General features: G+C 41.4%; 1 protein-coding gene across 3 annotated transcripts in view; it reads right to left on the bottom strand.

Annotated features, from left to right (window-relative positions):
• The window catches only part of Atr (ATR serine/threonine kinase), a 112,852-nt gene extending 107,263 nt beyond the window's left edge, over positions 1-5,589 (bottom strand). For all 3 annotated transcript variants that reach the window (XM_057768123.1, XM_057768124.1, XM_057768125.1), the window contains exon 1: positions 5,474-5,589. In XM_057768123.1, coding sequence (XP_057624106.1) covers positions 5,474-5,532 — 59 coding nt within the window. In that variant the 5' untranslated portion in view covers positions 5,533-5,589. The remainder of the gene's footprint in view (positions 1-5,473) is intronic.
• Between the last annotated feature and the right edge of the window lie 10,817 nt (positions 5,590-16,406).

Raw genomic sequence — 16,406 nt, 5'->3', positions numbered from 1 at the left:
GTTCAAGGCCAGCCTGGTCTATAGTGTGACTCTCCCTCCTATAGTCATGGTAGAACACACCTATAATTGGAAGCTGAGGCAGGAGGCTAGCAATTCTAGGCTAGCATAGGCTACTTAGAGAGGTCTGTCTCACAAAATAAACCAACAAAAAGGTTTTAATCTTTAAAAGGACTCACTTTTTAATTTGTAAGAAAGCTCTCTGAAGTTGTACTTGTCAAATGTGATTAGTTTAAGTGTTAGCATAGATGGTATTCTATTTATTTCTTTCTTTATTTTTTTTTTTGAAAAAAAATTTTCCGCCGCCTCCCCGGGTATTCTATTTCTTAAAAATAAAAAAATCTAAAGACATTAATAATTTTTGGGGGGGGAAGGGTCCTAAATGCCAGCACAGGAATCTGATCTGCAGATTTTAAAAATGTGCACTTAAAACGGTATTTAATACTTAAAATGAGGTTACTCCAAAATAAGATGTATTGTAAGTATAAGATACATATTGGATTACAAATACTTGCACAAAAAAGTTAACATAGCATTAATCATCTTATATACTAGTTACATATAAACATGGTAATATTTGGATACCATGAGTTAATACACAGCTTATAAAACACATTACTAACTTAATTTTACTTCTTTCCTTCCTACTTTTTCAAATATGGTTACTAGAAAATTTTCAATAATTACATATGTAACTTCTACTATAGTTCCATTAAACAGTCTGATCTAGAGCTTCTTTAAGAAATAAATTCTGCTGGGGTGATTGTGGTGCATGATTTTAATCCCAGCACTCAGGAGGCAGAGGCAGGGGGATCTCTGTGAGTTCAAGGCCAGCCTGGTCTACAAGAGTTAGTTCCAGGACAGGCTCTAAAACTACAGAGAAACCCTGTCTCGAAAAACTAAAAACCATAATTAATTAATTAACTAATTAATTAATTCTGAGCCGGGCAGGGGTGGCACATGCCTTTAATCCCAGCACTCAGGAGGGGCAGAAGCAGGTAAATCTCTGAGTTCAAGGCCATCTTGGTCTAGTGAGTTTCAGGATAGCTAGAGCTATATACCGAAAAACCTTATCTTGGAAGAAAAATAAAGGAGGAGGAAGAGGAGGAAGGAAGGCAGGCAGGCAGGCAGGCAGGCAGGCGAGAAAGGGAAAGAAAGGAAGAAATTCTGTGAATGGGCATGGTGGCATATACCTAATCCCAGCACTCAGCAAGCAGAGACAGGTGGATCTCTGTGAGTTTCAGGACACTAGACAAACATTATAGAGTGACCCTGTCTCAAACAAACAAACCACAAATTCTAAGAATGGAAAGAAAGTAAAGTCTATAATTAACTTAAGAGCCACATCAAATAATTACAATTTGTGATGACATCTAGACCTCAAACGGCATTAGTAATCTTAAATTGATAATGGTACCATGGACATTAGTAATCTTAAATTGATAATGGTACCATGAATATATTTTATAAGTCTCAAACAAGTGACCATCGTGTAGCAGCCATCACATCTGTGCCATGCATGTAAAGTCCTGGGTTCAATCACTAGTGGAACCATAAGCCATCTTGCTCATGGTACTGGGCAGACAGCTCAGTATTAAGAGTATTGCTGCTCTTGCAGAGGTTCCTGGTTTGGTTCCCAACCACCACATTGTTACAATGATCAATAAAGACAGTTCCAGGGCATCCAATGACCTCTTATGATCTCTGAGGGCACCACTGAGGGCACCAGCAAACACACATGCATGCCGTCAAAATAAATTACACACACAAAATAAAATAAATAAATAAACCTATAAAAGATGTCTCTATCTTTTACTGGAAATTATTGACATGGATGAAATCATATATGGGATTTAGTGCAGAATAATATGTGCTGAGAGAAAGAAGGCTATGAAAGAGGAAATCAATATACAATTTTTTATTCTTTTGTTTTTTTCCTCTTTCTTTTGTTGTATTTAAATTTTTTCATAATAAAAAGGTAACAAAATGCTAAGAAAAAATATATTTATTCTTAAGGCTTATCAAGAAAAAGTATTAAAGAGAAATACAATGTGGCAGAGCACTGTATTTCTCTTTAATTAACCCTGAGTTCAATCAGAATTGGGGGGAAAAATGAAAAATACAATTCAACAGAACTGTTCCCTAAAATTCTGAATGAATTCAGCTTGAGCTTTGTGACTTTACATAAAATCATCAGAAAACAGAAAATGTAGCTAATCTGTGCTACAACCATGACGACAGCTATTCTTATAGTCAATGCAAATTTACTGAGCACAATGCACAAAAAGCTAATATTGAGAGAGCAAAAGCAGCAGCTCAGTGGAGACTTAATAAATTAGGGTAGACTATGAGGCCCTTTACCAAACAGTCAACATAAGAAGCACATATCTGGAAGAAAAGTAAAACCAGCTGAAATACTCCTTGAGGTTTCAAGGCAATAACTCAATGGGATAACTACAAGATAAATAGATACTTCTAGATCTTAAGATGCATGGAGATATAATCATACAATATGTATGAGACTGAACATTGTCAATGCTACTCCAACTCATAAGCAACAAGATAGGATACTAAAGCTAATCTGGATCTGAGGAAGCTGAGAGTTATAGAAGTTAAATCACCTCAGTCACACAACTCCTGTCAGTGGAAGCCTGGGATACAAATGCAACTGTAATTGATAACAGCACCAGGGAAACACTTAAGCTACAGTTAGAAGAGTCACAAGGGACACGGAAAGGTCAGACAAATAGAAATCTGAGGTTGATTCAAATGCCAACGAGATAGGAATTTCACACAGGAAACAGAGAACAGGATCAGATCAATTTTAGAAAATATCTTTTCGGATTGTTTTGATAGATATAAATTATATACTTTACCATTTATGATTTTAAAGTGTATACTTTTATAGCATTAAGTTCAGCACATTAGCCGGGCGTGGTGGCGCACGCCTTTAATCCCAGCACTCGGGAGGCAGAGGCAGGCGGATCTCTGTGAGTTCGAGACCAGCCTGGTCTACAGAGCTAGTTCCAGGACAGGCTCCAAAGCCATAGAGAAACCCTGTCTCGAAAAACCAAAAAAAAAAAAAAAAAAAAAAAAAAAAAGTTCAGCACATTACCACTGCCCACGCCTAGAACCTTCCCATACTGCAACTCTACACCTTAACAGCAATAACTTACTATTTCCCCTCTTAAGCTTCCTAGCAATATTCATTCCACTATTTTATCTCTATGGACAGGACTACTCTAGGTATCTTATATTAGTTGCATATCATATTTATCATGTGTGACTTAGTTCATTTAGTTCTCAACCTTCCTAGTACAGTCAGGACCCTTTCATACAGTTCCTTATGTTGTGGTGCCTGCCAAACATAAAATTATTTTCGTTGCTACTTTATAACTGTAATTTTGCTGTTATGAATTGTAAAGTAAATATTTTTAGAGGTAGCAGTTTGCCAAAGGGATCATGACCCACAGGTCGAGAACCACTGGTTTAGTATAAAATCTATATTGTAGCATGTTAGAATTTCTTTCCTTTTCACACTGAATAATATTCTCTATATTTATGCCACATTTGGGAGGGTTATGTCTACTTATCTGCTGGTGAACATTTGCTTCCACTATTTAGATATTGTGTGAACAGTGTAAAAATATCTACTCAAATCTCTGCTTTAAATTCCTTTGGGTAGGGGGCTGGAGAGATGGCTCAGAGGTTAGGAGCACTGCCTGTTCTTCCAAAGGTCCTGAGTTCAATTCCCAGCAACCACACGGTGGCTCACAACTATCTGTAATAAGATCTGGTGAAGAATACAGTATATATAATAAATAAATAAGTTAAAAATTCTTTTGGGTATATATTAAAAACACTTGCTAGATTATAGGGTAATTACGTTATTTATTCTCCTCCTTTTTTGTAGTACCTTCATTCCATTTCTAAAGGGATTTAAGTTATATCATTCTACTTTCCCCATACCTTAGCCAATTTTTTAAAAATATATACAAAAGTTACTATACTGGTATGAAACGGTATCTTCTTGCTTAGTTTTTGAGGGAGGTTGAGACAAGGCCTCATTATACAGCCCCTTTTAACTCCTTGGTAGCTCAAGCTGTCCTCAAACTCAGTGAACCTTTTCCTTGGCCTCCCAAGCCATCACAACAGCTTCCTTGAGGTTTTGATTTGTGCCTCCCTTACTATTCGTCATTTCAAACACTTATCTTTATATTTGCTTATCAGTCATTTTTATACCCTCTTTGGAGAAAAATCTGTTCAATTTTCTTATCCATTTTTTCATCGAATTATAAGATTTTTATGTTGTTGAGCTATAAGTTTTTAATATAGTAACAGCTGTTAAGCTCTTAAATTTTTAATTATTTTTTAAGCCTGTATGTATGGTGTATGTATGTACATGTTCATGTGAGTTCGGGTACTTATGCCCTGGTGCATGTGTTAAGGACAGGGGACAACCTTGGGAGTTAGCTGGTCATTGCTTCCATCTTTGCTGAGACAGAATTTCAGTGATGACCACCTAAATTTGTATTATCAGTTTACCCAAATCACCACTTTTACTCAAATACTTTTAGACAGAAATTACTAAATGCTCCCATAAAGTATATTTGCCACAATTATACAAAGTAAAAAAAAAATCACAGGGTGATAATGCAGTTAGGACGAAAGTGGTCATTTGTTCTCTAATTTAGGTTTTTGGAAGAAATGAACACAGTTGCGGTGCAAAAATAAACGGCAGCAGATAGCCCACAGACTTAGGGTGAGCACTGACTTTCCGTGCAAACCGAAGGCGGCCCTGGCCTCCGGAGAGGGAGCCTGCTAGCGGCGAGGGGCGTGGCGAGCACCATCTTCACACTGGAGCCTGGTTTTCATCAGGGGACTGACTCTTGGGGTGGACAGAAACCAGGCATTTGGTTTGGTTTCGCCCTTGCTTTTTCTGAGGCAAGGTCTCCCTGTTTAGACCCGGGTGGCCTCGGGGTCCACCTGCCTCTGCTTCCCGCGTTCTGGGACTAAAGGGGTGCGACGCTCCGTCAGGCCAGAAAGAGGCATTTACACATGGACCCCACCTCGGAGTTTAAGGGGTGCTGTGCACCTTACTCTGCGGACCTTGGGGAGTCCCTCAGATCCCTGACTAAAATGACGGGCCGGTCAACCCGGAGGGGGTCACGTCTTTAACGCGACCGAAGCACGGCCTCTCTCCGGCTGAGAAGCCGGGGCCGCCCGTCACGCCCCCGGCAGCGATGAGAGGGAACAGACCCGAGGAAGGGTCCCCAGAAGCAAAGGCGTGTGCTAAAACCACAGCAGAGACCCTTCACGCAAAGCGGAAACTCGCACGGGCAAGTCCCCGCGCGCGGAGCGGCCGCCACCCGGGCACCCGGCACGCGACCGCGCTCCCGCCAACCGCCGCCGGGAGGCCGCGGCGCCGACTGCGGAGACCCGGCGTCGCGAGGCTGGCGACCACGCGCGGCCCTACCTGCCCAGCTCCCGCAGGGCGGGGATCATGGACGCCAGCTCCAGCCCGTGGTCGCCCATGCTGACACCGAGCGACTCTCAAAACAGCCGCCGCCGGGGCCGGGCTTCTCCACAGCCGCCTCGGGAGAAAGTGGCGCGCCGACGGGGACCCGCGCGGTCCAAAACTCCTCCCGGAAGCCGCTGTCGGCTGCAACCCGCTGGCGCTTGTTCCGTTTCCGTTAGGACCTGGGGGAAATCCCGGAGGCAGCAGGGGCGGGGCCGGCAGCGGACGTGCCCGCCCAATTTTTCTCCTCCCGCCTCCCAGTGACACGTGACCTCCCGCGGGTTTTTCTGCTTTGAGATGCTCAAACTGGGATGCTCAGCAAAGCGGACCCTAGGATTTGGGATGGAGAGAGATATAACGACCCGACAGTCAAAGTTATATATTTCACTATGTCAGAATTACGTATTCAACTGGGTAAGGCCACGCAGTACCGCTTACACTGGCTGTTTAGCACACAAAGATAATTAGTGATATAGCCTCCAAAAATAAAGAAGTGGCGGAATGGCAGCCAGGTGTGCTCCTGACTGCAGGATTAGAATTTGCTGTACTTTGACCGGCCTTCCCTCTGCCCATTTCCCTTTAGTTTTGCTTGATAAAATGACGTGCGTCGTATAGAGGCCAGCATCATAAGCTCACTCTTCCCCCCCCCCTTCACCTTCTTGTGTTTTTCTTCATAGCACTTAGCACCTAATGATGTAGGCTGTGTCTTAGAATATAGGTTTTGAAAGCAAGGTCGTGTTTATTTTGCCTGAAACAGTGCCTGGACATAGTTCATGTTTAGTCAACATTTTTGAATGAATTATTGAATGTTAGAAGAAACAGCATTAGAAGTTATGAACCCTGAAAAAAGTGATCATTGCACTTGCTAGAAGCTATATGGCCTCAGGAAAATACTTAAGCTCTTTATTTCCATTTCCTAAGAGTACAGTGTTGGTTGAGGTGACAGAGTCAGACAATAGAATATCATTTATTTCCGTTGCTACTTTCCCCTCTCTCCCTCTCTTTTTCTTTTTCTCTTCTCTCTCCCTTTGTATTTAAGTCAAATCTCACTATGGATCCCTAGCTGGCACTGATGAAGGATCCCATTCCCCAGCCCCTGAAATGCTGGAATTACCGGTGTGTGCCACTACCAATGAGTATACTTTTTAAAGCTTAAATATAAGTCCTTGTGCTAGCTAGTTTTATGTCAGTTTGACACAAGCTGGAGTCTGCTAGGAAGAAGGAACCTCAATTGAGAGAACGTTCCAACAAGACTGGCCCGTGGGGAAGCCTATGGTGCCTTCTTAGGGTTTGGTGATTGATGTGGGAGGCTCCAGCTCACTGTGGGTGATGTTGCCTGGGCCTGGTGGCCCTGGATCCTTAAAAAAGAAAAAAAAAATCCACAAAGAGCAAACTAGCACGCAGCATTCCTCCACAGCCTCTGCATCAGCTCTTGCCTGTAGCTCCTGCCTTGAGCTCTGCATTACCTCTTTTGGTGATGGAGTGTGATGTGGAACTTTGCTCCCCAAGTATCTTCTCATAATGGTGTCCTATCACAGCAATAGAAACCTGATGAGGACAATCACGTATGACAAATGCTCATCAATTAAAAAGTAAGAAATGCTAGCTATTTTTAAATTATATTGAGAAAGATTACAGTAATGACAGAGTTGAGGATGCATTCCAGTGGAAGAGCACTAGCCTAGCATGTGAGGCTCCGGGTTTGACATGCAGTACAGCGCAAACTACATTTTTAAATAATGATTAAGCCAGGCACAGTTGTGCATGCCTACAATTCCCTTTCTTTGAGTACTGAAGCAGAAGGATCAAGAGTTCAAGGCCATCCTTGGGACCCCAAGCAGCAGAGCTCTGTCAATCTAATTTAATCCAAAAAGTAATTTTATTTTTTACTTTGATTGAAAGATTTATTTATTTTTATATGCATGAGTGTTTTGCCTGTGTGTTGTATGTGCACCATGTGTGTGCCTTGTGCAGCAGGGAGTCAGGAGAGAGCATCAGACCCTGTAGAACTAGTGATATGGGTAGTTATGTACCGCCATGTTTGTGCTGGGAACAGAACTGCAAGAGCAAGTGCTTTAATCTGCTGAGCTATTGTTCCAGCCTCCAAAAGGTGTGTGTGTGTGTGTGTGTGTGTGTGAGAGAGAGAGAGAGAGAGAGAGAGAGAGAGAGAGAGAGAGAGAGAGAGAGAAAGAGAGAGAGAGGGAGAGGGAAAGAGAGAGAGAGAGAGGAAGACAAAGTCAGTTTAAGTAATATACAGGAATATAACAACCCCAAATTAAATTCAAGGCCAAATGTGCTGGAGGGACAGGCAGAAAGCAAGAGAACAGGCATTCATTAGATGCCAGGGGAGGAAGCACTCAAACGAACTGCAGCGGATGGAGAGGTTGGCTCAGGAAGGGAGGTGTTAGATGGGATCTGAAGGTCCAGCAGGACTGGAAAAAACAAAGACAAAGACTCTAACCAAATGCAACACTATAAACTGAAGGATGCAGAAGGCTTGAATGGTACAGCTTAGCTGGCATTTAGGGAACATTTAGAACAGGTATGTCCAACCTGTAGCCCACCACCGGCAGGCCGCCGTTGGCAGGCTGCATATGTCCTAGGGTGTTTTTGAATGTGACCCAACACATCTGTAAATAACAACACCAAATCCGAGTGTCATAAGGACACACTTCAGTAAATTGTGGAAAGGCACTAATGGTTTTTAATAGAGTAACAATAAGCTGGCTATTGTGGTACATGACCATAATTCTAGCACTTTAGAGGAGGAGGCAGGAGGACCCCTAGTTTGATCCGGCTTGGGTTATGAAGTGAGTCCCCAGCTCAAACAGAAACAAAACTAGTCAAAGCTTCATTTGAATTTGGCGGAAGGTGTGAGTGAGAAGGAAGGAAGCTGGTAGCCATTTCTATAGCAACAGCTTTAGCAATGCATCAATAAATGAGCAACTGATGTCAAGGTCAGTGTTCCAAACAAATACCTTCCCTTCTGTATTTCTCTGCCACACTTCGTGGAAGAAGTTTTCATAAGGCTGATTCTATTTTTATCTCTCATTCAGTCCTAAACCACTGTATATTATACTCTGTTCCATTGCCCCTCCCCTCCATTCTCACCAGAATCACCAATGGCTTCTTTTCTTGTTGTCCTTACTCTTATTGCTGCTTCTTGAGATTGGGTCTCTCATAGCCCAGGCTGGCCTTGAACTCATGTAGCTAAGCATGGTCTTGAACTGCTGATCCTTCTGCTTCTACTTCTGTGTGCTAGGAAAACAAGCATGTGGCACTACATCCAGTTTGTGTTATACTGGACCTCAAACCCCTGGTGTGGTGGTTTGAGAATGTCCCCATGGGCTCATATATTTGAAAGCTTGGTACCCAGCTGGTGGAACTTTTTGGAAAGATTGTTGTAGGAGAGGTGTTGCTAGGGGTGGGCTTTGTGATTCCAAATGCACATTCCACCCTGAGTTCTCTCTCTCTCTCTCTCTCTCTCTCTCTCTCTCTCTCTCTCTCTCTCTCTCTCTGTGTGTGTGTGTGTGTGTGTGCTTGTGGAAAAAGATGTAGGCACTCAGCTACTGCTCCAGTGCCATGCCAGTCTGCCCATGGCCATGGTCTCTGCCATGATGGTCATGGACTCCAAGCCTCTGAAACTGTGAGCCCCCAATAAACTATTTATTCTCTGAGTTGCCTTGGCCGTAGTGTCTCTTCACAGCAATAGAACAGTAACTAAGACTCATGCCTTTGATCATGCTAGACAGACACCTGGACAGACCTTCCAGATGCTCTTGGGAGCAGCCCCACACCCACCTATAATCTTTCTGTCCTCTCAAAGTTGCTGTAAGGAACTTAGCTCTAAGTGCAGCTGTCAGTAGCCTCATAGACCTGTCTCCTTCTCTCCTCGCCAGCACTCAGGAAAAGCAAAATCCTCACCTCACCACCCCACTGCTGCCAAGGGTCCAATGCAGCTTGAGTAATGTCACACATTAACCAGCCCCATTCGCTGTCCAGTGTCTCCTTGACTCCTGTCATGCTTGCCTTGCGGCACGGGTCATATATTAACTAGAACTACTTTCTCAGTATGCAAGGATCATCCCTTCCCTTAGAAACCTTTAAGAGTGGACACCTGCCATGGCTTTGAAGGATGGGGACTGGAGCCACTTCCTTCAGACCGCAGCTGTGCTGTCTTTGGAGTTAATGATCCTCTTAATAAAGCTCTCGCCTAAAGATGGTCAACTCAGTGCCTTTTCCCCGAGTCCTCCTCTTCTCTTGGGGCTTTCATGTGGCTAAATTCAAAGGACATTGGTCACTCTTTTCCTTTCTTCTTCCATGGTTTGACACCTAGATCACTGCCTCCCTGGAATGCTTCCCTTGGTTACTCCCTGTGTTTTTAGCAGTACGTCCTTTGCCATTTCCCTTAACTTTTGGTATCCTTAGGATCCTCCCTTGGGTTTCTCTCTTCCTCCCTCTCTCCAACCCCACGGCCTCACAGGAACTGAGCAAGCTCTCTACTACAAGTGTACTCCAACCAACCTGAAAATTTTCATTAGCTATGTTTATAGGTGTCCATATTAGTGATAAAGGGCTATGAAAATGACCAGTAGATGGCACTACAACCCCATTAAGACCTTTGTGACTTGCTGGCTAGAGGCTGCAGGAACTGCCAGCATGCAAGTCATTCTAGCACATTGTTAGCATCCTAATTTTAGGATTTCATTGTATAACACACAGTATGAAGGATATGCATTTTAGTAAATCCTAGATGAGACAATGTAAATAGTTTCAAAAGTTTCTGCATTTGGTACACAAATTGATTCTGTGATTTGTGCTTTTAAATTTGTGATGTTGCCGACAGAATGAGGCCGCATGAATGAATACTCAGTAAACTCTCCGATTCCAAACTATATCACTAGTCCTCTGTAGTTAGTTGACTTTTATTTAAGTCTTTTTTATTTTATTTGGAAGGATGCTCTGCCTGCCTGTGTGTCTGTGCACCACAGGTAGTTGACGTTTTAAATAAGTGTTGAAAGGAAGCTGCTTGTTGGTTCCCAGCTGCTCAGCCCCGAAATAATCACTCAGAAACTGTATTATTTAAATCGCTGCTTGGCCCATTAGCTCTAGCTTCTTATTGGCTAACTCTTACATATTAATTTAACCCATTTCTATTGAACTGTATATAGCCACGTGTCTGTGGCTTACCGGCTAAAGTTCCAGCGTCTGTCTCTGGCAACGCTACATGGCTTCTCCCTTTCTCTGCCTCCTTTCTCTCAGCAGGCCATTTAGTTCTCCCCACCTACCTAAGTTCTGCCCCATCAACAGGCCAAGGCAGTTTCTTTATTCACCAGTTGTATTCACAGCATGCAGAGGGGAATCCCACATCAAATAAGTGCTTGTGTAATGCAGATGTTACTTGGAGTTGCTCTGCATGATAAAGTACACCTTTTCAAAACTCAAATCTGGTTAACCCATTTGCTTCTTCAGTATGGTGGTTATGTATTGGATATTGTCATACCTGGGTTAAAATTACAAGGAGAACGTGTCTGTTGGGTAAAGTCTGAAGAAATGAACAACAAAACTGCAAGCCATCATTCTGAAACTTTATGAACTAAATAAAACAAATGATTCCTTATAGCCAAACAGCATCAACCCATCTGTTTTCACTCAGTAGAGACATTGAAAGTACCCAATTAAACCCAGACCCAAACCCACTCAGTATTTTATAAGTCACTCAATAAAGCCATTTGTCTTTCCACCTCTGCAACAGTCACTCACACACACACACACACACACAGACACACACACACACACACACACAGATACTAAATTTGGAAGCAATTCATAAAGGACACAGACTACCTCACATATATGGAAGCTTCCTGTATAGGTAACAATATTATTGGCATTACAACGGTCTCAGATATGACCCTAAGTGTATATTAAATATAGTAGCAATGATTGGAAGAATTATTTTTTACTGTTTTCAAAATGCTTTCTTAAGCCGGGCGGTGGTGGCGCACGCCTTTAATCCCAGCACTCGGGAGGCAGAGGCAGGCGGATCTCTGGGAGTTCGAGGCCAGCCTGGTCTATAAGAGTTAGTTCCAGGACGGGCACCAAAGCTACAGAGAAACCCTGTCTCGAAAAACCAAAAAAAAAAAAAAAAAAAAAAAAAAAAAAAAAAAAAAAAAAAATGCTTTCTTGTACCAGGTTGTCCTTCAAGCTGTAAAGCACAAAAGCTCTGGAATTTGAGTATGTACTGCAATAGTCTGGAGAGAGCCAGAAAATGGATTCCTAGAAATATGCCCAGAGGTTTTGAGAACAGATAAGTCAGAAAAGAAGCTCAAATTTTACATATTTTTTAAAGTCACAGGTAAATATGAAAAATAATAGTTTTGGCTTTCCAGGAAGATAATGTAAGACAGTAGGATAAATCATGCACGTGTGTTCATATGTTACTAACGGTTCAGAATTTTGAAATGCTGTCATTTTCATAGACGTATAATTTCCTATGTAAAACGTGAAGCAATGTGGGGGAGGCCATGTCTCTGCCATGCTCCACATCTGATTCTTTCGATAACTTGCTCTCTGTTTCAGTTGATGCTTACAGGTTTGTATTCCCCGCCTCTGCTTATTATGCTCCCTGCACTCTGGGGGGGGGGGGATTGTTCAGTTTGATTTTCACTTAATTACAATTTTAAATCCCCCAAAGGTTTAGATAATTTTTATACCCATGGCATCCCTTCAGGAGAGGAAAAGGATCCAATAGAGGGGACAGAGATTTATTTTCATCTCTGCTTTATTTCTTAGATTTGTCTTTTCTCCTCTAAATGATGCCTTTAAAAAAGAAAATCAACATAAATCTAGAGTTGTACTGAAGTTAAACTGAATATTGCTCTTTTCACTTGTACTCTATTATGAAAAAAATAGCCAAATAAGCAAGCACACTATGCTTATACTGTATTTTCTGGTTTCATTCAAAATGCATCATGATTAGACTGGGTGCCCATCAAAAAACGAATTTCTGTAATTTCATGCTCCATAGATAAAAAAGCCTTCTTTTTTTTTTTTTTTTTTTTTCCGAGACAAGGTTTCTCTGTGGTTTTGGAGCCTGTCCTGGAACTAGCTCTTGTAGACCAGGCTGGTCTCGAACTCACAGAGATCCGCCTGCCTCTGCCTCCCGAGTGCTGGGATTAAAGGCGTGCGCCACCACCGCCCGGCAAGCCTTCTATTTTTAATAAATAAAAATGTGCAAAGATTCTGAGTAGGAGGAAGTATAATTACCTCATAAACTAGCCATATTTGCCCCATATTCATCTAATTTAATTAATGGATAAACTGCAGTGATAATAAACATCAAAGCCCTAAAATACCCAAAGCCTCTGAGCTCATGGCCAAGTAATACATTCTTGCCTGTGATTTCAAGTGTCCTTTTGTAAAAGAACAAGTCACATCCAAATTGTTACATTTGAAGTTACCGTTGAATTCAGCATCCTTTTGAAATAGTGGGTGTTTTGGTGTATTAAAATCACTATCTCAAATAACTGGACACTTCTATAAACATTTGTAGACATATATAAACATTAAACATTAGACATTTATATAAACAAAAAAAAACAAATGGATAAATATAGCGTGGTCTGTATATACAGTGAAGTATTATTCAGTTATAAAGACAAATGAAATAATGACATCTACAGGAAGATGGGTGGAGCTGGAGATCATTATGTTAAACCAAATAAACCAGACTGAGAAAAGACAAATATCACATATTCCCTCATGAATTGAGTCTAGATTAAAAACAACAGTAACTTGAAAGTAGAAAGACAAGGAGACAAAAGAGGGTAATGGGGGTGATTGAAATATGATCAAAGCTTATTATGTACATGAATGAAAAGGTTGCAGTGATATCCATTGTTTTGTGCAATTAACGTATGCTAGACCGTTTTTAAGTTGTATTTATTTATACATTTTTAAGGTATGAGTGCTCTACATCAGTATACCTGCATGCTAGAAGAGGGCATCAGATCCTATTATAGATGGTTGTGAGCTACCATGTGGTTGCTGGGAATTGAACTCAGGACGTCTGAGCAGTGCTCTTAACCACCAAGCCATCTTTTCAGCCCCGCTAAACTGTTTTTAATAGATCTAGTTTTTCTGAAACTCAAGGTGGAACTCGTACCTGTGGTAGCCACTGGTTGTGATTATAAGTATTTCTGAAACCTTAGACTCTGGGGAGCAAATACCAGCTAGGACATGGGAGTTCAGGATGGCTACAGAGTAAAGACATATCTTTTCAAGGACTAGCATTGTGATAATAGTACAACTTTGGAATTGAACTTGAGTTGGAATTGTAGTCTTTTGTATTTGTGAATCTGTACAGTAGCTAGTACAAAAACAAACAAACAAACAAACAAACAAACAAAAAACCATGGCTGAACACTAGCAGTGGTGGTAGTAAATACTAGAGTGGTGGTAACACTAGCCCTTCCGTTACCAAAGAGCCTAGTAAAATAAACTCATAATCTGTATGAATCTCTGCAAAGTGTAGGATCAGCTGGGCAGTGGTGGCGCACGCCTTTAATCCCAGCACTCAGGAGGCAGAGGCAGGCGGATCTCTGTGAGTTTGAGGCCAGCCTGGTCTACAAGAGCTAGTTCCAGGACAGATTCCAAAGCTACAGATAAACCCTATCTCAAAAAACCAAAAATAAATAAAATAAAAATAAAAAAAATAAAAAATAGCAAAGTGTGGAATCAGAAAATATTGTCTTTATATGAAAGACAATTTAATTATTTCATTGCCTTTAGCTTTTATTTAGTTGTGTTATGAAAAGAGGTGGTATTTTTGTGCATGGGTGTGTTTTGTGTGTGGTGGCTAAACGTTGGGTATCTTCCTTGATTGCTCTCTACTTTATATATAGAGGTGTGATCTCTCACTCCAGTTCAGCTAGTCTGGCTAGCTAGCTTCCTTCAGAGAGCCTCCATCCCCACCTCTCCCAGGCTGGGATTACTGGTGGCTGTCACACCCACCTATATTGGCTACCCTGTTGAGCATGTGAACTCCAGTTCTCAAGACTTGTATAGCAAATACTCGACCCACTGACTCATCTCCCTACCCCATTCCAAAAATTACAAAAAAAAAAAATTTCACCTGTAAATGAAGATAATTTCTTAGGGCTGTTAATGGATATTCTATGAAAAAAAAAAAAAAAAGGCCCAAGCCCAAACTTTAAAGTGCTTAAAATGGTGACTTAAGCGTAAATAGGAGTCCAATAATGTAGCCACTGTTACTCTTTTACACAAGAAAGAGAAGATATGGAAAATATTTCCACATTAGTTTTAGTCGATAATATGTCTTTTTATTTTTTATTTATTTATTTATTTATTTATTTATTTTTTACCACTATACTAACGAGGAGACAATATGTCTTTTTAAAACAACAACTGGTATACATGATTGAACCTAATTTATGTGATAGCAAATATTCAAAATTGGGAGTTATCTAGAAAAACTGGAGCATATGGTGTGGTAGTTAGTCTTGGTTGTCAGTTTGATTGCATCTGGCTGGAACCAATTGTAAAGACCTGTCTTTCCTGGAAGGATTGACCTAGAAAGCAAAGCCTCCTCGGAGGCATGTCCTCTCACTGAGTGGCATGCAGATATAAGGAGGCCTTACCAAAAAGCTGTTTCCCTCCTGTCTGACTTTGCCGCTTGCTGGTAAGTGAATCCACTCTGCTGCTGCCACAGTGCTGCCACTCTTTCCTGACATCAGAGCTCAGCCTCTTCAGCTTTCCAAAGTGGTCCAAAGAACAGCATCTCTCCAGGCATCCAGTAACAGACTGGGATTGCTGAGCTGCTGCAGGGCTCTTAACCTCTCCAGGTGTTGAGAAAGTCAATCTAACATCTACCCTTTGTAATATATATTCGTTCTATTAATTCTGCTCCTCTAAGGAACCCTAGTTAATTGTGACATATATTTACTACTGATCTTTATTTGAAAACATTTTAAATTATATTTATTCATTTTACTTTGTGGATGAGTATTTTATCTGCATGTATGTCTATGAATTAGTGTGTATGTTTTGTGCCTGAAAAGAGCAGAAGAAGACATCATATCCCCTGGAATTGGAGTTACAGATGATTGTGAACTACTATGTGGGTAGTGGGAATCAAACCTGGGTCCTCTGCAAGAGCAACAAATGTTCTTAACCACTGAGCTATCTTTCCAGCTCATGGTTACTATAAACACAGTATACTCGTGCTATTAAGTACAGCATCTGTTCCCTGTGAGTTCTTGCTACAGAGATTATTACTTCAGTCACTCTCCACCTCCCCATTATGTTTTTATTTGAGATAGGGTATCATGTAGCCCAGGCAGGCCTTGAACTTGCTATGTAGCAGAGACTGGCCTAGAACTCTTGATTTTGCTTTGCCTTCCAAGTACTAGGATTACAGGCACGAGTTTAACTACTATAAACAATTAATCTTTAAATTCTCAGCAGAGTAATTTTAGCAAATATGATCTGAGCTGTGAGAGCTTTGACCTGGAACCTCCTTGCTTAATTTTTTTCCAAATCTCAATGAGGTATTTCTTCTTCTCTCTCTCTCTCTCTCTCCCTCTCCCTCTCCTCCCCTCCCTCCCTCCCTCCCTCCCTCCCTCCCTCCCTCCCTCCCTCCCTCTTTCTTTCTTTCTTTCTTTCTTTCTTTCTTTCTTTCTTTCTTTCTTTCTTTCTTTCTTTCTTTCTTTCCTTTGAGACAGGGTCTCCTGTCTGTCCTAGAACTCACTATGTAGATCAAGTTGGCCGTGAACTCACAGAGATTTGCCTGCCTCTGCCTCTCCATTGCTGAGATTAAAGGCATGTACCATCATGCCCAACTTTCTCCCTGAGTTTGAAAATTTTATGT

This window comes from Chionomys nivalis, chromosome 4 (genome assembly GCF_950005125.1).
Source record: "Chionomys nivalis chromosome 4, mChiNiv1.1, whole genome shotgun sequence".
In the NCBI taxonomy this organism is placed as follows: domain Eukaryota; kingdom Metazoa; phylum Chordata; class Mammalia; order Rodentia; family Cricetidae; genus Chionomys; species Chionomys nivalis.
The sequence above is the reverse complement of the archived record's forward strand: the minus strand, read 5'-3'. Positions and strand labels throughout refer to the sequence as shown.